Here is a 25,508-nt window from a genome sequence, read left to right on the forward strand (position 1 = left end):
AAACATCTACCCATTGCTTTTGGCATGAGTGAGAATAAGAGTAATTCAGACTGACGTGCGGATTTGTCTATTGCTGATAGACCCATTACAGTTATAGCTCTTTTCCACTGCATGGTACCGGCTCACCTCACCTCGACTCGACACGACTCTACTTGCCTTTTTTGGTTTTCATCAGGAAAAAGTTATGGATTGTATCTGGTACCTGGCACTTTTTTGTTATCACTTCTGCCGAGGTTACACGCGACCTGAGGTGATACCATAAGGTGATGTGAAAACACTACACACTGGCCAGAGAGAATCATCATTACTGCGTCATCATTATGCAAGATGAGATATTCTGGACAAACCCACAGTCAAGCAACTGTACACAGCTCACTGTAGCCTGCTATATTTCTGTTATTCTACTATTGATCCATGCATCACTACAGTAACAATGGGCTGGCTGCAGTGGAAAAAGTAGTACCTGGTACTAAAACAGAGTAGAGTCAAGTCAAGTTGAATGAGTACCATGCAGTGGAGTGTCCTGAGCTTACATAGGCATCCAGAACCCCACATAGCCTACAGCACAGTGCAAACATGCAGCTGGAGGTGCACTAACAAGTTAGCTAACAGCTGTTTCAGGTTGGTCTTGTGGGATAGTAAGGAAAAACTGAGTCTTTGGGGAATCGGGTAGAAAAGGTGGCAGTTCTTGTGAAGAAGTTGCTTCAGTCTTCATGCACTGCACATGGCTCCTCTGGGGGGTTTTTAAAGCAGATGCTTGACCACACAGTATGTGTTAGGTTGGTTGCAGTATTTCCTGTCTCATCCTTATGCTATCTGGAGTCAGGTCCTTATTGATAGGCAGTGATAGCAAACACACACGCATGAGTCTGAACAACATTTAATTAATTTCAGTTGTACAGTGCTTCCTGCTTTATACTGGACTAACAGCAATTGCTTGACACTGAGCGCCTTATTACCAGTAGAAGAAAGTTCAGTTTCTTGATGAAGCAGATAATGGTTCTCACACCGTTTGATGGTGTCATTGACGGTAGTCCATAGGAGCATGATTAATATGTGGTTGAGTCACTCCACTTCCTTGCCTAGCCATTCTTCTGTAGGCATAAATGAGCCCCAAGACTTATACTGGAAGTTAATTACAGTCTGAAAAACTTCACAAGAATTCAGCTGCAGGTGATGACAGCACCCCATGTTTTAAGTGAGCTGCCTGTCTCCTGTGCATGAACTCATCATTGTTAATAATGAGTTCCACAAGCGTGATGTCATTTGCGAACAGTAATAATTTAACTGATGGGTATTAGGATGTAAAATTATTATTATTTCAGATGTGATCGAGTGGGAGGCTTATGTCAAGGTCTAACTTCTATCTGTCAGAAAATGCCAATAGACTGAAGGTTGACATACCCTTAGAAAATTTTCTATGGCACAGTTCTCAAGTAAGGAATCCGAAGGTCTGAATCTAAAGTTCATAAAATGCTGTGAAGATAAATCTAGGCCAAAAGCTGATTATGTCACAGACTGATTTTCTTTGTAGGAAACGTGCAGGCAGTCAAACAGTGGAAGTGACACATGCTTACTCAGAAAATAGGGCTTCAATATGTCTGAGCTGAGTGTTGCTGGCCTTACGTGAACAGGGTGGGAGGTGACCGATATTGCTCTTGGAAGCAGAGAAAGATCCTACAAATTCTTAAAAGGACCATTTCAAGTGAACCATATGCTTGACTATTTCTTTTAAAGTAAGTAATTACAGATATCTTTGCACACTCCTCTTGACTTACAAACCCTTCCCCACCCCCCAGTAAGTCAAACAGGCAAATGAGGAATTTAACATGGTGTACTCTAATTCAAACCTTAGTATGTGAATGAAAGTCGGTAACATGTGATACTTATCTTGAAGTATATCACTGGTAAAGTTTACACTGCATATTTAACCTTTTTCCATTGTGTGTGAGGGTAAGAATGACTGCAGAGACAACAATAACACTTATTAATTTACATAAAGATCCACATGTACTCTGTGTTTTTCAGCAGTGACATAGAGGTCCTATAAGATACTAACTGAATGTGGTGGAGACAGGACAATAAAAGTGAGACAGGAGTGATGTTCTCTCTAGATGGCAAAACCCATTAACCCACTGTGAATGGTGACACTTATTCACTGTGAATATATATATCGGATGTGGCTTTATTGTCACTGTAACAGTACAAGTACAATTGCAGCGAAATTACAACAATCACCCCGTCAACACATAACATAACAGGATGACTGTAGCGAAAAGGGAGGGGGGGGAAGAGGGAGAAACATATATATATATATATATATATATATATATATAATTCTACTTCTCTCTTTGCCCTGTATCCTGAAGTTCTTTAATGTGCCTAGTACATCAATTTGTGAGGCAATATGACAAATGGCAGTGAAAAATGGCAAGTAGCAAAGCATTCCCAAATTTCAAATATAACACTGCTATCATTTCAAAAATGGCTGTCAGAAAAAGTATATATATATATAGATATATATATACTATGATATGGTAGTTTTCCATAACAAAAAACCTTCAGGATTTAAATAAACATTTGTAATGTGTGAAATTTAAAGCTTATGTGTCCTGCTGTCCTTTAAAGGCTCTATTCTTTCTTTAACCTCCTTGCCCTTCTCCCTCAGTTCAAACCTCTCATCTTTCTGTGTTTATCACTGGTGAATTTGCCAGGCTCCAAGTCAAGCTGTTGCTAAGAGCAAATCAATGAGAAGCTATTCTTTACTGTAGACTCCTTTGGTGGAGTGCTCTTCTGGAAGGCCTCCAGCACAGTCTCACTCTCAAGAAGTCTGATCATGTACAATGGCCCTTGGCACTGGACACAAGCTTTTGTGCTTCAAGCTACTTGAGTACTTTTGTGCTTCTACTTGAACCTGCATTTAGCTAGGAATTGTTCCATGTATATTCATTTATATGATAATGTGAAACAATGGATACAACTTTAATCCAGTATTTTGAGAACGTTTGGTTTCATGTCAATCATGCTTTATTTTCATAAAATAGTTTTAGAAGACTGGTTCGACGTTCCTGTTTTCATATCTCACTGTATAGTCACTGCTAAGCAGAAAACACATTTCAACATTAAAGTTACATTTAAATCATAGGCTATGGCTCTGGCAGTTCTTTCAGACAGAACCTGTCAGTATGCTCCAGGAGGTTTACTCCTTCCTTCATAAGACGTCTATGGTGTTGAAAGGTGTGCTCAGTAGTTGTGCTAAGTGCTGAAGTAATTGTCCCTCATCCTGATGAAAATACCTATGGTGCATGCATAAGCAAATACATGTGCGCGAGCATGAACATACGGTACACTTAACAAATTCTGGTTTGCAGGTTTCAAAAAATGGTCCTCCTAGCTTAGCATCAGCATGTTAGCATTATTATTTTGAGCATACTAACCCTTACCCTAACCCTGTTTACATTTGGCTCAATTGCTAAGTCCAGGTACAGCCTCACACAGCCACTAGCATAGCTATAGACTCTTAGTGTTGGTAATTTAGGTAAGACATTGCCTTTATTTTTCTTACTGGCACCAAAAAAGTCTCAATTTAATTTAAATCTTTTCCTTGTCATAACAAGGTCCTTGAATGTTATAACATTCTTGTTATAATTACACCATGCCAACTCATTTCAATACAACAACAAACTTGCTTCTTACAACAAGATAAATTGCATGTCAGTATATAATAAGAATGGCTCCTGTGATACTATTCTGAGCAGTGTCAAACCTGTGATAGTTCAGCGGTTGATAGACTTTGATAATGAAATACGAAAGGATGAATCCAAAAAAAATTTCAGGCTAAAAATATCAGAAACAAATATGTTGTTTTGACGTGGTGACATAGTGACACAGTGATACAGTGTCCAACTACAAAAATGTACAACTGGACCCGTGGTGCATAGTGACACACATTGTAAGCTGGAGAAAGAAAACAAGAGCGAATCCCGGGTTTTCAAACACAGCCAATAGTTTCACACTCAATCCTCATTTTCTTTTCCTTCTCATATAGCTGTGGGCAAAATTAATTTAGCCATTCCTTACTCACAGCAAGTTTGTTAGTTGCTTTAGTGTTTGACTCCCTGAAGATTTCTGTAATTACAGATTCTCACCGCTGTGAATAAAAATGGTGTGTGTGTGTGTGTGTGTGTGTGTGTGTGTGTGTGTGTGTGTGTGTGTGTGTGTGTGTGTGTATGTGTGGTCATATGTCTGTGTGTATGTGAGTATGTCTTTAACTTGCTTTACGTGATTTTGTGCAAGTAATTTCTAGGTTTACATGTTCCTATGGGCAATAATATGTCTCTGTCTCTTGGTGTATGTATGTGTGTGTATGTGTGTGTGCGTGCACAATATACAGCTCTCCTTTGTTTAATATCAGAGGTTCAAAAACACTCCCGTGTGTACCCTGTGGGTCTTTGAAGCTTTGTGTTAATGGGTGGGTTATATTATGCATGCACCACTGCTTTGACTCCTCAGTGTTTCTAATAAAAGGACAAAAAAGAAATTCTTTTTTTTGAGGTGTCCTAAGTTATTGAAAGAAAAGCTTTCTAATTTGCCCAGGTGCAGTTCAAAGAACAAAACTTACTGCCAGCGTGACACATTTATCAGATTACCGTTTCAGGTTTTCAGTAATATGTGGGAGCAATATTTTGTGTGGCGCCCACCAGAGGCCTCCCACCTGAGGCTGAGACAAATTATAAATCAAGTATCAGTCAGAGTCTTTCTTTCTTTATTTGTTCCTTTTTTTGTTTTTTGTTTTTTGCTGTTGCAAACCAATAGCTAGGTGAAAATGAGGTCTTAACAACTAATTTTCATCTCCTTCTCCCAATGTTTTCTCAAACAAGATGGGTGGGATTCTTGGCATGTACAGGTGTATGAGAGGAATAAAATCCAACAGGAGAGAGGTTGCAGTTTAACACCAACTGATTTGTTTTCCTTTTTGGGAGTTATCCAGGAAAAGACTAATTATTATTATATTTACAAAGTATGGTTGTTTACAACCTTGGATCTTGGAGGCTGCTGCTAACATGAACAGTATCTTTTTTACATTAATTGTTAAATAACCATATTTAAGGTGATCCATGGCAAATATTTTGATTGCCAAGTACAGATAAATTACTGAACCACTGCTTAATGTTGTGTCAAACAAATAACACATTGTGACTGGCCACTGAGCACAGTCCCAGCATACACATACAGCTTGCTCTCATCCCCACCAAGGCACACAGACAGAGCTGGTAAAAACTTTATAGATTTTTCGAAGGTCCATGGGCCCATCAGTGCAGCAGGATTACACCCAGCGGCCAGTCCAACCCTGACCATGGACTGTTTATAAAAATGGACATATACTCCAACACCACACCCATGGCCGAGAGGTCACGTTTGGTGACTTGAATTAGCTGAGGTGACGTCTAGCAGACAGCTAACTGCAAGCAGCAGCAAGTGTCCATTTGAGAAACTACAGTTTTTTGGCACTTCCATGTTGGCTTCATTTTTCAGCCTGGAGGTTGCTGCTTGACTATCACAGACAGGTCTGTTGTCACTGAGTTAGTGTGAAAGAGAGTGAGAGCAGGGTAAGGAGGGGCTGAGCAAATCAATGTTCTACACACAGGTCTACAATAAAATAACTTTATCCATTTCAAACAGAAAAAAGAGATGCATACTTATTTTATAAAGTAAAGCTAAAAAGCTGAAAAAATTTAGATATTCAAAAATACAATATGAAACATGTTCTTCACTTGTTCTTCACTTGTGAAACCATGTTAAGTGTTTTTCAGGCAACTAATGAGCAGAAAACACTGGTATGTTGATAAAAGCCTGTTCCAGACTGTACATTGCTGTTTATTGTGACTATAACTGCTTTATTCTGCAGTTACTTTATAGCAACAGCTTGTCAGCACAGCAAAGGTTCATTTGCATAACCCAAACTCTTGTCTGTTGATTTTAGCTTTTCAGTGGTCTTAAGATAACAGGCTATTTCTGGGCTGATCTGAGAGGGAATTGATTCAGTTGCAGGAAGTGAAGGAAGGAATGAGCAGAGACGAATGTAGATATGGAGTCATTTGTCTTTTGAAAGCTGCATTTTTGAGCCAGTGGCTGATAGGGTGCCAAGTGTCTTTTGAGTATGTGTGTGTGTGAGTGTGCATATGATTTTAGGTGATAAAAAACACCCTCACAGTTTTCTGCATCTAGGATGGTTTCCCCACCTGAAGATCGATCATAGTCTTTTAGTGTGTGGATCAAAGGTCCTCACCCACCTCTTAAAATACACACCCTCTGCACAAAAAGCAGAAAGCACTTACACACACAGCGGGAGAGCACTTTATCCAGTCTTTTGACCTTAGCATGTTGTGTGCAAAACCTCCAGTCCATGATGTCAAGCCCATCAAACATTTGTGGAAAATTATACAGTCCAAGAATGTAGACATTGGATGGATGGATAGATCTGGATGGCACTGAGTTTCTACATGTTTCTTGGAGACAGGACTGCTTTCACAAAGAAAGTTAATAGGATGTATCTCATTTTGATGCTGTTGATGAGATATGTTAAGAGGCAGTTCAATAAAACCAGCCAGAGGGGCTGCACTTGATTAGACAAGCCATACATGCATACTCTCTGCTGATTTCCCTCAGGTTTTATGATAACTTCCACAATGCACATCCTATTTTACTGTAGTGAAGAATAGTTGAAAAATAAATTTAATGTGTCTCTGAATTCCCAGTTATGAAACTCTGCCCTTGGACTAGGAGTAAAAAATCTCAAGCATGGTAAAAATGATTAGGGAGGGTGGGAATACCACATTGTAAAGATAATATTAGCAGGCAAATATTCAGTTGACTTCACAGTCCTCAGGTGAGACCGTTAATGGCCTGAGATACACACAAGTGGATTAATGGAAGGCAATACATTTTCTGGGGACACAAGAAGACTGATTTGTTACAACTATAGAGTTGTAGTAATGAATGTTGATGGTGATGATGAAGCTGTTGATGACTTGATTCTCCAAATCGGAGAATGAATAACTTGAATTGGAAATAGTAAAGAATGTGATAAAGAATGTAAAAACAGAAACAGGGCCATGGGCTATTCCCCTCTGCATTTGGGTGCAAGACAAGGGGTTGAGTTTTCTATGCACTTTTCTTGCCATCACTTTTTTCTTTTAAAAATGAGATTTGACCTAAGTGATTTGATCAAAATGGATAAAAATTGGAATGAATAATTTTATTTTCATGTCTGGCCATTTACACAACCCATCCCTTATTGAATTATTCAGACACATTCATCAATAACAATCATCATTAATCAGTAACATCAAAGTAATAAGTTTTAACACAGCTGTGCATCTGGCACAGATAGTTCTTACCAATCTTTTGGCCTGTTTAACTATCCCAAATACTTGTTGAGATTTTTATCACCAGCACTAACTTTTATCCACAGCAGTGGATAAGCACATAACCCTCAATGTGTGTTAGATGATAATACTGCAAGGCAGACGAAAAGTATTTTAAGATGTAGTAGATACTGCCTTTCTTTTCTTGATTCCCCAAAGACTCAAAGTTTATTGGATTTGCAGGAAATGCATGATCACCAAAAAACAGGAGTCAAGAAAGAAATTCGATCAGTTGCTTCTTAAAATATTAAAAGAGAAAATTATTCAAAACAGTTCACCTGCAGTTGTAACACACTCTTAAACTGACTCATACAGTTGGATTGTTCAATATTACATTTTTAAAATCACATTCCATTAAAATGAAAAGAATTGGTTGAGAATTTCTGTAAACATCAAGAATGTGAGCTACATTAAAAGGGCTTCTTGTTGCTGAGTATAATCAGGAGGACTAATTTAGTTAGAAAATGAATATTCCTTAAATCTCAGTGATTGATCAGCGAAGAACCAAGACTGAACAACAGAATATGTGTTTTTATAACCTTCATTTCTGTTAAGCTTGTGTTGTTGTCTCTCTTTCCTCCACAGAGGGATCCCAGGGAAGAAATGTGGTACTATCATCCTGTCTGCAGAGGAGCTGAGCAATTGTCGGGTGAGTAAGCCATAATAATCTCCCCTGCCAAACACACATTAGTAGGACAACAGCTGTCAGCAAAGCCTGGTCTAACAGAATTCGTACAAGAAGTGGTTTGAGCAGGATGGAAGCTCAAAGGGGCAAATGAAGAGTAGGCGAGCATCCACAAACAAAGGGAACTTCTGTTGACTTCATTTTGTCAATTTTGAAAAAAAGATCCCTGAACAAACAAAGAGCTGAAAAAGTCTTGAGTTTTTTTCATCTGCCCTTTTAAAACATTGCGACATTTTCATTGTCTATCACTTCTATTAATTCTTACATCTATCTATCTATCTATCTATCTATCTATCTATCTATCTATCTATCTATCTATCTATCTATCTATCTATCTATCTATCTATCATGCACACACACCTCTCAGAATATAAAAGACAGAGCAGCTGCTGTCACTTTGTGGAGTGGCTTGCAGTCTAATGAAATGGCCCAGCAACATTATGGGGTGAGTGCTGACAGTCCCCTCAACCAGCACTATGGCGTAAAGTGTTGGATGCTTCACTGGACTCCCAGCACGGAGATTAGAACAGGATATTGAAAAGCAAGAGAGTGCAAAAGAGCAAATGGCATAGAGAGAGAGAGACACACACACAGAGAGAAAGAGAGAGATAGAAGGAGTATAAGAAAAAGGAAAAAATGGCACAATGGAAATGAAAGAGCGAATGACCAATGATGTGAGTGTGTGTAGAAGAGAGAGAGAGAATGAGCCAGACAGATAGCAGCAGATACAAAGACAGTGAAGTGAATCAATAGAGGATTATTTCATGCCCGGCGTGTACCAGCCATAAAAACAGCTTGGCTGATGATAGTGTGGGACCGAGTGCTGGTTAATTAAAACACAGCCCCGTCTGACCTTGTCCCCTGCAGACTGCGGGACACACACACACACACACACACACACACATACTCAAGCATGCACACAAACAAGGATACACATTCACACACAATTATAAGTATACAGCATATTTACACACACAGACAGGCACACTCACTTCCTCTTTCATGCACTTGTCCACGATTGTCTTTATCCTCATACATACAAACACACCCACATTAACATGGAAAGCCTGGCTCAAGCTGCAAAATGCTTTGTTACATTTGATGTCACCAGCACAGACTGGAATTTGAAATGAGTTGGATGGCACAGCAGTAATGGAGACACAGACTGTTGTTGTTATCAGCTAAAGTGGCTATAATCAATATTTTTATATCTGTTATGGATATGACTGCTTGTATCTTGAAGGGGGTTGCTCTTAGTGACAAACCCACAGAGATTTTTTTTCAGCTCAGTGTTAACTATAGTGTGTTCACTCTCTTTGAACTGCTCTCTGTTGTTTGTGGTTGCAACTGGCAGCTGCTTTCACCAAAAATGATATAAAACCCATCGTACACCACCCACCCAGCAGCAAACAACAGACAGAAACTAGCAGCTAAAGAGCTAGATATTTCTCTGGAGAGTTGGTGAGCACCAAAAACAGAGCTTAAATTGAGTGAACACATTCATCAGGTGCTAACTGTATCACTCCTTGTCTATAAGAATCCTGTTAAAGTCAGGAAACATTTAGCTGTTGAAGTAGACCCAGCCACACTCGCTTACCTTCTTCTTCACCATGTCTGAGTGGTGACTGTTCTTTAAATTATAATTTCTTGCTCAGACCATCACAGAGATGGATGCATTTGGCACTCTGCAAATGTTTTTAGTGACTATTATTATAGTCTATTGCACAATCAAAGGATTTCATAAATATATAATTAACCAGCTCTTAAAACTCTTAATTTTACCCTCCACTTCTCAAGCTTTAAAGCAACACAAATCATTTATAGCCAGACTTAATGACAAAAACATACTCTGTGTTTTCTTTTGTTTCAACACTTTGCTGAGGCTATATGATCTTCATTTTGTGTAAAATATTCAAATCCAAGATTCCTTTCTGCATAATTTTACACATTTCCCTGACACATTTGGTATCCTTGGAAACCATGAGATCTTGACAAAGAATCTAAAATAAAGTCTGGGTTTTTTGCAAAATGCTTGTCTGCACAACATGAGTTTTTGATGATGGCCATGCCGGAGGGTCTGGCCAAGAGGTTAACACACATTTAGCATTCATGAACTGATAATATTCATCAGTTTCCATTCCTGCTGTAGTCTCAAGAAAAGTGTGTATGTGGAGTGAGAGTTTTTTTTTTTTTTTGGTTTTATTTTTACAAAGTCACGATTGAACCTCATCAGTTTTACACACAGTTTCCAGTCAAGGCTACACTGCAGCACTGACCAACTCTGGTGTTTGCTTTTTTGCCCAATTTTATGATGCAGACAGGGCAGAAAGTGTGTGGTGTGCAGTTTGTATTTCTCTATTTTTGCCTAAACTACTGCAGTGGTCTACCAGTTCTAAAGGGGAATGTATCAAAAACAACCCTTTTTTAAGTTCTTCCAGGAGGTATAGCAGTATTGAAAACATTATAAACATGACAAAAAAGTTGAACACTCCTAATAATGTACTAAAAGTCTCATGGGAGCAAATGTGGGAACTGAGAGATACAGTAAAAACGTCAACACAGTTGTCTGTTAATTAATATCTTAATTTGCATATCTAGATTTTATTGACCTGAGTTGTTTAATCTTGAAACATTAATATAAAACTGTAAATAAGTCTTAAAAGAGAGACTTTTATTGTACACATATATCTTTTTATTGGTCTAATTTCTGAAGTTGAACATCATTAGAATGGTGATCAAAGGAGGAGGAGCTAAAGATAATAAACTGAGGTAGCAAAATGTTTGACAGCAGATACCATCAAATAAGTAGCAGAACATTACTGAGCCCATGAGCTCCACTGGAACAAGAAACTTAAACAGCCCAAGCTGACCACGCACACTGAAGAAGTGCAAGTCAGCTATATGGTGTAAGCCAAAATCCCTGGCCAAAAACCATAGGCATTTATGTCTCTGCTGGTGGGTGCTCTGAACAGTTGGATGTCTCACCTCCACGCCCAATATAAACCTTCTGCAAAAACCACAGCCTACATGACTTCTTGCTATGGATTTGGAAAAGTCAAATGAATGAATTTCAATTTTGGTGCCTATGAAAGGAGCAGTTTTACATTCTGTAAATTTGCATTTTTTGTTGAGATTTTCTGTACTACTCTCATGTTTGTGTACAATATGAAGCTAGGTTAGCTTAGCTTAGCATAAAGACTGGAAGGAGGAGGAAACAGCTAGCCTGGCAGATGCATCATTGTTTACATATTTGGATAACAGCGCACATTTTCTCCCCTGAAAGGGACTCATGGTGTTGAACTCAGTTTCTCACATGAAAAGAAATCAAGAATGAGAGCAAGGAGGTTTAAGCCCTGGTTCCTCTCTCACCTCCACACAGCTGGCCAGTCAGGTGTGAAGTGAGTGTAAAGGTTGGACTGTCACTTTCAGAAAGTTACAGAAACGGTCAGACACAACGCCCCCTGACCCGACGTCGGAAAGATGAAGGGGTTTCTGAAGCTATTCGACCATCCAACCGGCAGTTTTAAAGAAGCATACAAACAGCTTAACTCTTCAGCATCATCTCATCTCTGACTGCCTTCAGAACCAGTCTATTCAAAGAGGAAGGCACTTTTTATAACAGCAGTGATTATCATAACAGCTACCAGCTTTCACACACATTTTCTATGAATATTGCAGCAAATGTCCCATTGTGTATGACTCTGCCCTCTACCTGCCACACTGACTGACTCTATTTTAAGCATTTATGTTATTATTTTAATGCCCAAAGGGTACAACAGATTCAACAACCAAATGTAGGGTAGGAGAGAGCAGTTCTGATCATTTTGAATTAATTGATTTCCACAACAGATTGACTTTGATAAATGTAAACCATATGGACAAAATACCACAAGGGCTTGAAGAACAGAGCAAATTAGGAAAAGATTGTTCTCTCAAGTTTATGAGGCATGCAGTAAAGTCATCAATTTAAGAATATTGCAATATTTTGCCAACTTCAAGTGCTGGTTATTAGAAGTTTTTTTTCAGCTATCTAAACACCATGACTATCAAAATATTAGGTTTCACAAATTTGATTAACTCCCACTTAAAAACACTATTGATACACCCGAAGCAACCAATTTGCACGGGTGGCTACAGCTCCATGCCATTTTTGGAGGGGGCTTCAGTCTTAACCAGCCTTCATAACAGAGTTCAGTGGCAGTGGTTTTAATTCCTGATCGTGCAGGATTTCTGACAAATGAAGGCCACTCCCTCCCAATGTCACAAAAGGAAAAATCCACTGAAAATAAGATTCATGAACTTTCCTTGGATTCTTTTAATTGATCAAATGTTAACAAATGTTATTAAATATTATTAAAAAGATGTGAACTAAAACTAATTAAAAGTTATGTGAACGATCATCACTGCCGCTACATGTCCACCAGCATCTCAGACCAAAAAAATGCTTCGTCTGTCATACCTCCTGCCTCCATTCAGCCACAGCCCCCCATTCCTTCATGTTCTCAGTCAGCAAAGTGTTAGAAAGCCCAGTAAAAGCAGACGCTAAACACGCAACAAGAAGCACAACTCAACACATCATGACCTCTGTAAATGGTCACTAATGAAAACAAATGTAACATTATGTAGCATCATTATTTACACACTGAGGGGAATAAAAGGCCATTTCTGAGTCAAGCTGGAGCCCTTCAGCTCCATTATCAGACTGGGACAGAAATTCACCCTTGGATCCACTGGCACTGTGGTGGCAGGAATAACACTGATGGAGCCAGTAAGGACACTAATGGAGTTGGTAAAAACTAAAATATTTATGTTTTGATGGGCCACCGAATTTCACCCAGTAGTCCCCATGCCAGTATGCCTGTGCTCTAGTCTAATCTCTTTCTTTATCTGAGGCCGTTTTAGAAGAAAATTTGGTTTCCTCAGTGGAGGAAATTCTGGAAATACTGCACTGTGCGTTCCCACCTGTGGGCAGTTCCTTTGTGTTCATAAAGGTGGGGAGGGCCAACAGTTTAAAATCAGGGACTCACATGAACTAATATGCACAGGTACGTGCACCACCATGCACGTGCTACAAGATTGACCACCAAAACAAGAACAGAGAAACTCAGATTACAACACACACAAGAGGGGATGTGATTTAGCTTTCTGGTCAGGATGCCATGACTACATCATAGCTTTACATAGAAAATGGTTGTTTGCTGCTAGATTATTGTTTGAGATCTCGTTTATAGAACCATTAAATGTATTAAATGCTTTTTGAATAATTAGAAATAAAAAAAAAAGTTAAAAAAACACTTCATCATACGTAGTGGGAACTAATAATTATGTTGTTTTTCATAGCGCAAAATGCAAACTAGATACTGGATCATCTGGATGCATATAATTCAACCTAATTATACTAGCCTCTAATGCTTTCATATTGTATATGAAATGTCATTGACAATACTGACTGCCTGCTCTTGCCCTCACTACTATACTTTATTACTGAATCCTAAGGGCCAGGATCCCAGTCCACTTGCAGCAAAGCAATTTAAGCTTGATGTATATATAAATTTTATTTCTAACATATTTGCAACAGGATATGTGAGCGGTGCAGAGTGGGAGCAGAGCAGCATGCTTTTGCCTGAAGCGTCTCTCTGTGTTCCCTCACACTTCAAGATAAAGCTCCACCACACGAACAAGCTGCTACAACCCCATGAGGATTTTCATTTCACTTTATTTGCTCAAATTTGATATTTTGACTGTTTTGCAATCTATATGTTTGGCCACAAACAGCCAGTGGAGATGTTCCCTGACGACCAGTATGCACCGATCGGCTACAATATCAAAATAGGTAACTGGTTTTAATGTTGTGACTGATTGAGGATACACAAATACAACACACTAGAGGACAGTGGACATCAACCAAGGCAGTCAGAACAAACAAAAAAAGATGCATCTGTTTGTCAATGGTACAAAACAGTTAAAATGGCAGCCACAACAAAAAGCTGCTGAGCATGGCAGTTAATGTTTAGTGCAGATTATATTAATTTATTTCAATTGGAACAAAATAATATTTAAACCTATTACTGGGAAACCTGAATCTCCAACCAAAAGGGAGAGAGGGTGGTCAGAGCAGGCCAAGATCAACAGTACCTTCCTCAGAACCTGTCTATTATAGATATCTGCTAAAGAAAGATGCTGTATGCCAGTTTTTTTTTTTGCAAGATACTTTAACATTGTTAGACAGTTGATTTTTGGTTTTTAAGGTGCCCACACCAAAAAAACAAACTAAAGGTCAAAATAGACTTTTTATAGAGTAAATCCATCAGGGTCTCATCCACATTAAAAGTATTCAGTCTACACACAGACAGAGTCTTGCAGGCCCCTTAATTATAGTTGTCGAGGTTGAGTGAGAGGTTTCCCTGAAGGCGATGACCATATTAGTAGAGCTAATAATGGAAAATAATTGAAACTACAAAGTTAGTTTTAAATCACATTTTTGATGGTTCAGAATGAACTCTTTCAAAGAAGGCCATGGACATACACCACTGCAATATTAAAACAGGTTACTGGTTTTAACCTAGCTTCAATTCACACCTTACACCCAATCTTAACCAAGACCTCAGAAATTACGTGCCTCATTATGGCTTGACTTCGGTCCCCATGAGGACCAAGTGGGTAACAGAGGTAACAGAAACACGTATACACACACACACACACACACACACACAGACAGACAGCTCTTCTCTCCTGTCACAAACACTCCTTCATTACTCCCCTGAGGGTGTGAATGTGTCTCTACCTAGCCTGGCCCCCCTCTTTAAATATTGATACTCTGATTCTCTCCATATTAGCAAATGGCTGTTGATCACAGACCTTTGCAACAGAGTGTATGCGTGCCACAGAAGCCTAATGAGGCAGGAGCAGATGCATATTTAATATCCTCAACACATTCCATCATCATAAATGCTTTTATGTGCCTGTTAGCTCCACAGAGATTTCCTGGTGCATACTTCCACCTCCGGACTCAGAGTGGCAGTGTTGCCAAATGTTGCCTGTTCAATACCATGAGCAACTTGATTAGCGAGTCACAGAATGGTCGCAGTTTTATGGTCTCATTTTTATTATCTTGATATAAAACAAAACAGTATGCTTTGTCATTCTCCTCCTGGTAGTTTAACTGATCAACCTAAAACCTTTTTGCAATAAGAATAAATGTGCTTGGGTTAACATGACATGGTCAACCTGACATTTTGGTTAATACAGCCAAGAAAAACAGAAACTGTCAGGCTGCAGCTGCAGATGAATGCACAGCACTCCCTGAGGACCTCACAAACTTACTGTAAATGTTGCCAGTGAGCTTACATTTTATCTGCTGTGGTAGATGTCAGCTCCATTTATTGTCATTGTTGTGAAATCACTGACAAACTTTCAAGCAGTAACTGCTGAACTTGTATGGCATGGATTCAAGGTCTACTGCTGAGTTAATATTTAATAATCACAACAAGTCTGTCTTTATTTTCCCATGTGTTTCATATTTCTGAGAAGACACCAAAATATCCCAGAAAAGCATTGGTGTGCATGTGTGTATGTGTGTGCCTATATTGTAGTCTGCACATTCTGTACGCATGTATGCAGGTAGGAATGCAGGAGGAGGCAGAGGGGTCACATGTTTTCAGATGAAGGTTGTGATCTTTCAGCCCTGTTGTGCTTTAGCCTTGGGAGTGAAAAACTGGAGCCGATGGCTGTTCAAACTTTATAAGTGCTGCAATCCGGTGCAGTCTAAACTGGAAGACTAAATGCTGTTTTCATGTACAGACAGTGCACTGTCACAGTCAGTACTTGTTGAAGTCAGGCACTTGTTGAAACAGAAAACAGACGGAAAGAGACAGGGATTAAATGAAATCTGCTGCTACAGTAAATATTTCTATTTTCACAGTTCAGATGATATAAGCATTTAGCTGCTTCTGACAGGATTTTTTTTAAGAGAAAGGGAAAGAGTAAGGTCTGATCTTTTGTAGGAGATGGGGGGTGGGAAATGGCAGTGGTGTGTATGTGTCCTCAGGGTGAGGGCAGGAATACAGATAAAGTTCCTCTCGCAGCTGGAGTGGAGTGGATGCTTTCATGATTCGTCGGGGGGAGGTGTGTGCTGCACACTGCCTGGCTGTGTGTGATAAAGAAACAGAGAACACTGTGGCAAGATGCATACAGGAATTAAAATGGGTATCAGCATATGTGCACAGAAACACTCCTGCTTTCACTCTTACGCACAGTCTTTCACACTTGCAAACTCACACACATTCTTCTGCTGATTTGCCACTCGGCACACAACCAGACACGAGGTGCAAGCTGCAACATTAAAAAGCTATTAAGCTATCATTAGTGGCTCTGTGGCTGCCCAGTGTAAGGCCTTGGGCTCTGACAACAACAGCAATCTACTGTTTTAGCATCTGAATGTACTGTAATGAACCCACTGTGTTCCAGAGATTAGCTACAGTCCATATGCCAGAGATAAGTCAGGTCCCTTCCCTGCACTGCCACCACACAGGGAGAGCCAAGACCAGGGAGGGGTGATAGTAAACAAGTAGTACAAGCCTCAGCAGCAAACAAGTGATTTATATTTGGGGTTTGGTAAAAGCTCTACATTTCATGACAAACAACTGTTGGAGAAAACACACCATCAGGCTTATTTGTTAGAAAGGGGGAGGGGGTGGGGGGGGGGTTGCAGTGATAATTAATCTCCCAGCATCTGCTGCTGGTCTTTGATTTATTTGAGGTATATATTATGGCTTCTTTATGGTGTGTGTTAGTTCATCTTTTATATCTACAATAGCCTTAGGTCACCTTCAAAGACACAGTAAATTCCTCTAAAGACAGTCCACTGTATATAAACGTGAAAAATGTTTTTAACTGATTAATTGTTGTCAAGCTAATGATAATAGCACAATGTAATTCTAGTCATTAAATATGAAGATTGAAGCTGCTGTTTGTGACTGCATTTGCTTTGTGAAGCCATGTGATATTATATGACAGTTTTTTTTAAAGCTGACTTCATGTGGTCATGTAACAAACAATTTCTGAACAGAGAAAAGGCATACTATTCTCAAAGGAAAATATAATGAATGAATAGTCAAGATGATTGTCATGTTTTACTGTCCTACTGGTATGAAAAGACTGAAAAAGATGCTTAAGGTTCCAAAAACTGATTTACCAAATATTTGGTTGAAGACACAACAACTTAAATGTTGATTTGGATTTGCCACTACCAGCCTAACAAACTCAAATCTCTGCCCAAACAGTGCTCAGTTGAATTGTGTTTTGACTTGGAAGAACATTGTATGGAATAAAAAAGACCAAAATCTAAAATTCCGCTGCATCAATTTTGATCAGTGTTGTTTTAAATTATCCATCGTGGGTGTTCCAGTGTTAGAGCAATGCAATGCTAAATTGATGAAGTACTCTTGTAGGTTCTTTTGTTCGCACCGCATTTGGTTCATATATACCACATATACATATATAGTACATCATCATATTATTGGCTAATTGGCTAATTCAAGAAGCAAAGCAGCCCTCAAAACATATCAGAAAAACACAAAGCCTGAAGCAAAAACTGTTCTTCATGTTGGATGTTTCTCTGAGGCTGAAATAAGCTCAAAGTATATGATGCTTCCCAGATGTTGTGACAGGTATCAGAAGAAGTTAGTTTGATGATCATCATGCTAGATTTAGACTTGGTAAGCAGCTGCCACTAATGTTAGCAGAACTGCTGGTGGGTGGATATGGCTCTATGGTTGAAGATTACAATGGATGCATACTTGAACATGCATGCACGCGCACGCGCGCGCGCACACACACACACACACACACACACACACACACACACACACACACACACACACACACACACACACACACTAACTACTGGTGGACAATGTGTTTATAGATAAAGCCAGAGTGTATTATAGGCTGATTGCCAGTAGTTCATGGAGAGCATGTGAGCGGGTGACATTCACACAGCACAACATCGAGTGAAACAACAGACAGCCACTTCCTCATACAGATTAGTAAAATGCATTTTTCTAAAATATATATATAGATATTATATAGATATAGTTATAGATATTTTCAATTACATGATTCATGAAATACTGCTGCAAGCCTTTGGTTCATATTTAAAACTGTACTTTTCTATTGTGGTTTGTGTGTGTTTGTGTGGAGTGTGTGCATGTACACTATCTGTTCTTGCATGTGTGTGAGGATGTACTGGACAGAACATTGAGTCCTACTATTTTTACACCCCTGTTGAAACTAATTGTGCTCATCTCCAGCAGTTAGGTGGTGACGCATGGTGGCTTTGATGTGACATGTTGACATAAAAGAGACTGAAATAATCACCCATCACTGAAACCAACTGAACAGAACATTTATAAGGCCCACTGAATCATATTCATTAATAATGCTTTGTAATTTAATTATTATTTCATATTCTGCCTGCTTTTGATGTTTACATTGACAGACAGGGAATTAAAGAGTTGCTAGTGCTGCCAATCCCACTGTGAATCAACACCTTATTCTGCAGCAGGTTTACTTCAATGATTTGGTTTTCAGTATAACAGGGTCTTAATGGAAATTTAACATATAAAATGCTAATATGTTAACATGCTCAAAGTACAGTTGGTTATACATTTGAGATTGACAAAGTACAAGATAGAGTAACGAAAGTTGTGAATAGTCTAAAAATATACAGTTGTGTGCAGAAAATAAAACTTGATAATTTTGGTGACATGTCCATTCCTCTAGAACGAGCCTCAGGCCAAACTTTTGGTTTTCTGATGTGTAACTGCCAGGTTTGCTAGTGTGGCTATTATTGCAGGAGTTGTTGTGAGTGGATCAAAGTGGAAACATGCTTGTCTAAATGGACTAAATGATGTGTTCTAATATATATGTTGTCTAAAGTAAATATAATTCAAAAAAATATCATATAGAAAATGTGCATGTATCTGATATTAACAGTATGTCAACACACACACACACACACACACACACAGAGATACAGGTACAAACATACCCTACAGTATTCCTGTCTTTGAAATGAAAAGAGGCATTGCCAGCATGCAGTATTCATAATCTTATTGTGGGAATCACAGGCAGCTGCCTCCATCTGCTGTTCCACTGTAAGCTGTGGAGATAAAAGAGAAGATGTAGGGGAAGAAGAGTGAATTAGAACACATAAATAATACAATTTATGAAAAAGTGATACACTTCCCCCTCCTACACCCACCTCTAACTCCTCTCCCTCCATCTCCACACATCCCTGCAGGATAGTGCCACTATGCAGTTCTGTGCCAACAAGCTGGACAAGAAGGACTTCTTTGGCAAGTCAGATCCTTTCATGGTCTTCTACAGAAGCAACGAGGATGGAACGTGAGTGCTTGATGTAGTTTTCTTATTCCAAGTGTTTTGAATGAAGCAGCAGGTGTTTGAGGAAGCAGACTTTGTGGGACATACATAATCCACTGAGATGTAGAGATAAAGTGGAGTGACTGCTATTAAAAGCACCAAAGTTGCTTTTAATAAAGCAATAAAGCAAAGCAGTTATGGTCCATGGTAGAAAAAAAAGTGCACTTTTATAAAGGTTGCAATAATGATAAGAAATTGAAATGGAAGTCACCAACAAAAGCAGATGGAACATTAGAGGACATATTATATACACACATACACACATACACACACACACACACACACACACACACACACACATATATATATATATATATATATATATATATACTCCAGGAGAGCAAATAGGCAAGAAGGGCAATTAATGTAAAAAGCATAAAAGCAGGAGAAAAAAAAACAACATTATCTGCATTTTCCAACAACAGTTTCTTAGGGAATTCACACAGGGATGCGTAACACTCTCCCATCTCCTCACGCTTTCCTGTTCAGCCTCCCAAGGGGCTCTCCAGTTGCGTCAGCGTCAGCCCAATCTAGCCAGGGATGCTTTAGCAAGTGCTTTGTTAGTCGTCTTGCAGCTTTTCTCAGTATTTTTTTCATACATAACAGGATGGGAAATGGATCCCCGCAGAGGTGCTAGAAGTATCTTCTTGATGCCAGAGTGGGGTACAAATTAGAGGGCTGTGTGTCTAAAGGACACACAGGGTTTTTAAAGGCTTGAGGCACTTAGTGGAGCACAAGTAATCCAAGGCTTTGAGTAAAAAAAGTGATATGCATTGTTGCTTTTCGAGGGGATATTTGGGGGGGGGGGGGGGGGGGGGGGGATTGGTTGGAATTTATGTGGCTCTGCTCTGCAAAACATTTCAGATATCACAGAAATCCATTTGCATATCATTGTCACACTTGTGGTCAGGGGAGAAGAAAAAACTGGACTGAAATATTAAATTGTTCTCTGTGATCTAAAACACAATATAGCTGGGATACAAGCCAGGTGGCAAACAAAGCTGGGTACAGCCCTGTTTGAAGCACTTCTCCTGTCACTGTAGGATTTGACATTGTTTTTCCTGTTGTCTCCATCTCTTCAGTGGCATAGTTGCATGCTCCTGCCTTCATCTGCATATTTATCTCTCGCTTTCCCGGTTTGTATAATTTACAAATAATCATTAATTTTATTTCTCAGCCTCTTTTGTCTGATGTCCCCCCTCCTCCTCTAGGTTTACTATCTGCCATAAAACAGAGGTGGTGAAGAACACATTAAATCCAGTGTGGCAGCCTTTCACCATCCCAGTACGAGCACTCTGCAACGGAGACTACGACAGGTACAATGCAATGTCCCCTCTATTTCTACCTCATCACACACACACACACACACACACACACACACACACACACATTCACCTTGAATCGTCAATTATGGTGGCCCCACAGACATCCTCTACCTTCATTGATTTCTGTTGGCTCAATCTATTGATTGTCTTCATGGCTCTAATCAGAATCTCTCTGACTCACAAAAGGCGTACTGATGACAGCCATTACTACAACCTGAGTGCCAATCAGTTTAACCAACAGAAATCAATACCATGGAGTTGTGTTGAGCCAATTCTCCAAATTGTCCTACTGTCACGTTATTCCAAAAAAGATGTGTGCTTAGGACATCCTCAGTATTGATCTTTGGTTGTCTAGCACAGGTCAGGCACAATGAGCCTCTTCTAATCTCCTCTGACCTCCTCGTGGCGTTCCTGTTATCAACACTATTGTCTTTAGAGAAAATCCCTGAGTGATATAAATGTACTAATATAGCACTTAAATTTTGATGCATGGGGTTGTAGAGCTTGCTGTTTCTATCTTCTCAAGGAGGAGAGGGTTAGGGTTAATGCTTTTGTAAACTAAATAGCTGAACTGTTCTTCTGACAAAACAAGATGTCTGAAGGTGTCACCTTGGTCTGTGGGAAATTATAACAGGTATTTTTCCCCTGTTTTCTGACATTTTCTAGATAAAGAGCTTAATTGATTAACTGAAAAAATAATCAGCAGATTAAATAAATAATGAAAATAGCTGTTAGTTGCATCCCTAAGAAAGAGCAACATACAACATTTAAAGAGTTTGGAGAGTGGTGTGGGCTTGTTTTTAGCAAGTTTTTAATCTAAAATACAAAATACTAGAGCAAAACTGTAAGAAATTGATTAAAGAATGTGCTTGTCTGCTCTAATGCAAAAACCAGCTAACTAGCTAACTAGCTTACTACCTATGGTAGCAACCTGACCATTACTTCCAAGACCAGTAAGTAATTCATTATTTTGTGGAGTTAGAGGATATGTTAGCCACCCAGCTCTTGATCCAGGCCATGGTTATCTCTCGCCTCAAGTACTGCAATGCTCTTCTGGCAGGTCTTCCTCTGTGCTCAGTGAAACCCTTACAGATGGTCCAGAACGTGGCAGCCCGCCTGGTCCTCAATCAGGCCAAAAGGGTCACATGTCACTCCACTACTCGTCAACATACACTGGCTACCCGTGGCCGCCTGAATCAAACTCAAGCCACTAAGGTTTGCCTTCAGACTGACTTAATCATACAGCCTTGTGCTCCTTTTTGGCCACTGCATTCCTCCAGGGAATGTCGTCTGGCATTGCCATCCTGCACACAGGGCAGTCACAGTCCAGACTGTTCTCATCTGTAGTTCCTTCATGGTGGAATGAGCTACTAAGTTCTATCAGAACAGGAGCGTCCCTCTCTACTTTAAAGAATCTCTTGAAAACTCATCTCCTCCGAGAGCACCTCCTTTCCTAAAACCTTATCTTGTCCAACTAGCACTTACTGTGCACTTTTTGATGCACTTCCTTATGCAATCTCCCAGCACTTACTAAATAGATGTATTACCTAATACTTACTCAAAGGTTTCCCACTGCACTGTAGCTTTACTAATATCCTTCACTTGAAAGTCACTTTGGATAAAAGCATCTGCCAAATGGGTTAATGTAAATGTAAATGTTAGAATAAGCCCTGTTCACACATAGCACATCCACTGTGTAGATGCTGAATGCTACGAGCCTATGTCAGAGTGTAGGCTACCGTTAGGAGCTCTTTTTTGGATATGGAGTAATTTACTCCAGCAACACTAGCCAAACTTTATATCCAAGACAGTTATGTTCACCAAACACAATGTTTAGACAATCTTCTAAAAGCCTTTTCTCTTTAATGTTAAAAGTTAAATATAAAAGCATACATTTCTATTGTCGTGTTTGTCCACTTATGCAAACCAGGCAGCCAAACAGGGTTGTGTTAAATGTATACGGGTCTAATCTTACATTTTCCTTAAAAAATTAAGACTAACTACATGTAGTTAGTCTACATGTAGTTAGACTTTCAAGTATATATATATATATATTCTGCCTGCATGGGACCTGCTCACTTTAGCCTCAGTCTGTTAGCATATCGGCCAAATGTAAGACAGCTTTTACTGTGTTTTCAACTTAATCAGCTGGGAACATTAAAAAGTCAGCCAGAGAGAAGAGCATTTACAACCAACTCCTGAAGCTATTAGCTTAGTTAAATAACAAGATATATCTGATAAAATCGGACTAGTTGACACTTCAAAAAAACAGTCAGGCTACAAATGAGAACCAATTGTTTCAAAAAGAAACAATACATTTTGATTTAACTAATCACAAATGCAAATGTTCACTTGATGCAAAAACAAAAATACTTTTAAAATTGACATGATAAATGATAAGTGAATTTGTGAATGTACAATTAAAAAATATTTTCACTACTCTATTGTAATTTGATCAATTCATTATGCTTTGTTTACATCCTAAATATCCAAAATAATAATGGGTTGCTTTTCTCAGCAGGCCCATGATTAATGTAGACATGTTGTGTCAGAGTGGAGAGAAATTCATTTTTCTCCCTGTTTATATGCCTGCTTCTAATTTAAAAGACAGTGCTGGGGAAAACAAGCTGAATCATGAAGGAGCTGAGGGAAGATGAAAAAGGAGTGACAGACATATTATTTTTGTTGGAGAAAATGTTTAATGTGGCATAGTGTATCTTTTTCTGTCTTGCCCTTTTTCATCTTTATCCCTCTCTCTCTCTCTCTCTCTCTCAGAGGTGTTCATCCTATCTTGTTTGTGTGAGGTCAAACAGTAATTAGGAAGAATAGAGAGGACCTGATGTGTGTTGAGAAAACTGAGATAAATCCAACAGATAGACAGACAGGGACGGAGCTATTGATGGGGTTGCCTCAAGAAGTGTTTTGATACTTGGGAAATAGTAGGTGAAACTGTGTGACCCAGCCAATCATAGATGAGCCCAAGAAGGGGTCATTACCCTGTCAGAGCCAATCATACACAAAGGACTGAGCTGGGCATCAAACACACTTCCCAAAATGTGCCTGTGCCATGCTAAAATGCACCGACACACACACACACACATGCGCGGAGGAAGAGTATAATGAAATGTGACAAGCAACGAGCTGAAACAGCCTAAAATGCTGCAAGACTTGAAATATCAGCAAGACAGTGCTATAAACAGGCGCGTGGGTGAGGAATAAACTCAGTGTTTGCTTGTTTTTGTGTCCATATTTTTAGAAGGTCAGAGTGGGAAGGTCTGTCTGTCTTTTTAATTATATAGTTCTTCAGACCCACCAATAAATTATTTTTTCAGCCTTCACGATGGTACGTTATCATCCAAGCTGTATTCAAGCAACAAACTCAGCTCTTAAGGCTGTCAGTGCTTCTGATCTATGTAATTACTGTTTACATCCATCAAGGGAAGGAAAGCTTCCAGTGATTTTAAAAGTACTAATGTGGTGCCCATAAAAAATTTGCTGATTCAGTTCACACCAATTTCCATTACAGCTATCAAAAGTTTAGAACAAAACAGGAAACACATCCTTTCAGTTGTTAAAGATCAGCTGCAGTTGAAGTGCTCAACCACTTTTACCTTGACTGGAGTCTGTAATAACTGTTACAGCAAAAGGAAAAGGACTCAATAGTATGACCCAGGGGCCTGTTACTAGGTTAAAAAAAATCAGTGTCTTTCCTTGCATAATGGTCAGTAAGCAGTCAGAGGTGCAGGCAAACAAACAGACTAGTCAAAGGTGAGGTTAATGTGAACTACCAAAGAACAGTAGACCAGGAATACTAACACTAGAAGAGATGTAGGAGGGCTTGACATTAAGGAAGACAAACTGGCACAGAGGAAGGGAAGCACAGAGACTAAATACACTAGGAAGGGGTGGACAATGAGACACAGGTCAAGCCAATCAGGGTGGTGGGAAATACACAATAACAGGAAATGGAGATCTGAAAAAAGAGAAGAGGTAAGTGATAAAAAAAAAAATAAAACAGGAAATACCACAATAATGAAAAACAAAGACAAGGTTACCTAGGAAGGTGGGCAGGACATGAAAGAGTCTGCCAGTTCTGACTGAATGACCTTAAGTCAACACAGCATTAGACAGAGACTGCTAAGATTGTTGTTTTCTTTAGTCCTTTTAGTCCACTGTGGGACCCAAAGAGTTCTTGTCAAGGGCTGAATCGAAATGTCCGCCCTCCAGACATGCAGACTGAGCCCTCAAAGACTCCCGTCATACGTCTTGTGACATGCTCACCATGATCACATCAAGTCTGTGGGTGCTGAACACAAATTATAAAATTCGCTATGAGACATGACTTAAGACTTTGATTGTTTCCATGGTGATGAATTGAAATGTCAGACCCTTTAGTCATCTCTCTGTATTTTTCTAAACAGTCCTTTACAGTATGGATATTGGTTTACATGGTATCACAGATAAGATTTGGATGTATAGTAAAATTTCCCCTTCACATTAAACTCTCAACAGAGCATCCTAATGAAAACCAACCTGTGCCTGTCTAACTTTGCAGATGGTAACAAACAGACCCAAATATTACAGAAAAGTCTCTTTGGAAGCCTACAGAAGGGAGTTTGTGAGTTAGAC

General features: G+C 39.3%; 1 protein-coding gene across 2 annotated transcripts in view; it reads left to right on the top strand.

Moving 5' to 3' along the window:
- cpne5b (copine Vb) overlaps window positions 1-25,508 on the top strand; it is a 124,648-nt gene that overhangs the window by 70,217 nt on the left and 28,923 nt on the right. For both annotated transcript variants that reach the window (XM_071494901.1, XM_071494902.1), the window contains 3 exons: window positions 8,013-8,076; window positions 19,415-19,518; window positions 20,766-20,870. In XM_071494901.1, the coding sequence (XP_071351002.1) occupies window positions 8,013-8,076; window positions 19,415-19,518; window positions 20,766-20,870 (273 nt within the window). The remainder of the gene's footprint in view (window positions 1-8,012; window positions 8,077-19,414; window positions 19,519-20,765; window positions 20,871-25,508) is intronic.

The sequence above is a fragment of the Trachinotus anak genome, unplaced genomic scaffold, assembly GCF_046630095.1.
Source record: "Trachinotus anak isolate AG129_WGS33_773 ecotype Australia unplaced genomic scaffold, CSIRO_AGI_Tana_v1 ptg000013l, whole genome shotgun sequence".
Lineage (NCBI taxonomy): Eukaryota > Metazoa > Chordata > Actinopteri > Carangiformes > Carangidae > Trachinotus > Trachinotus anak.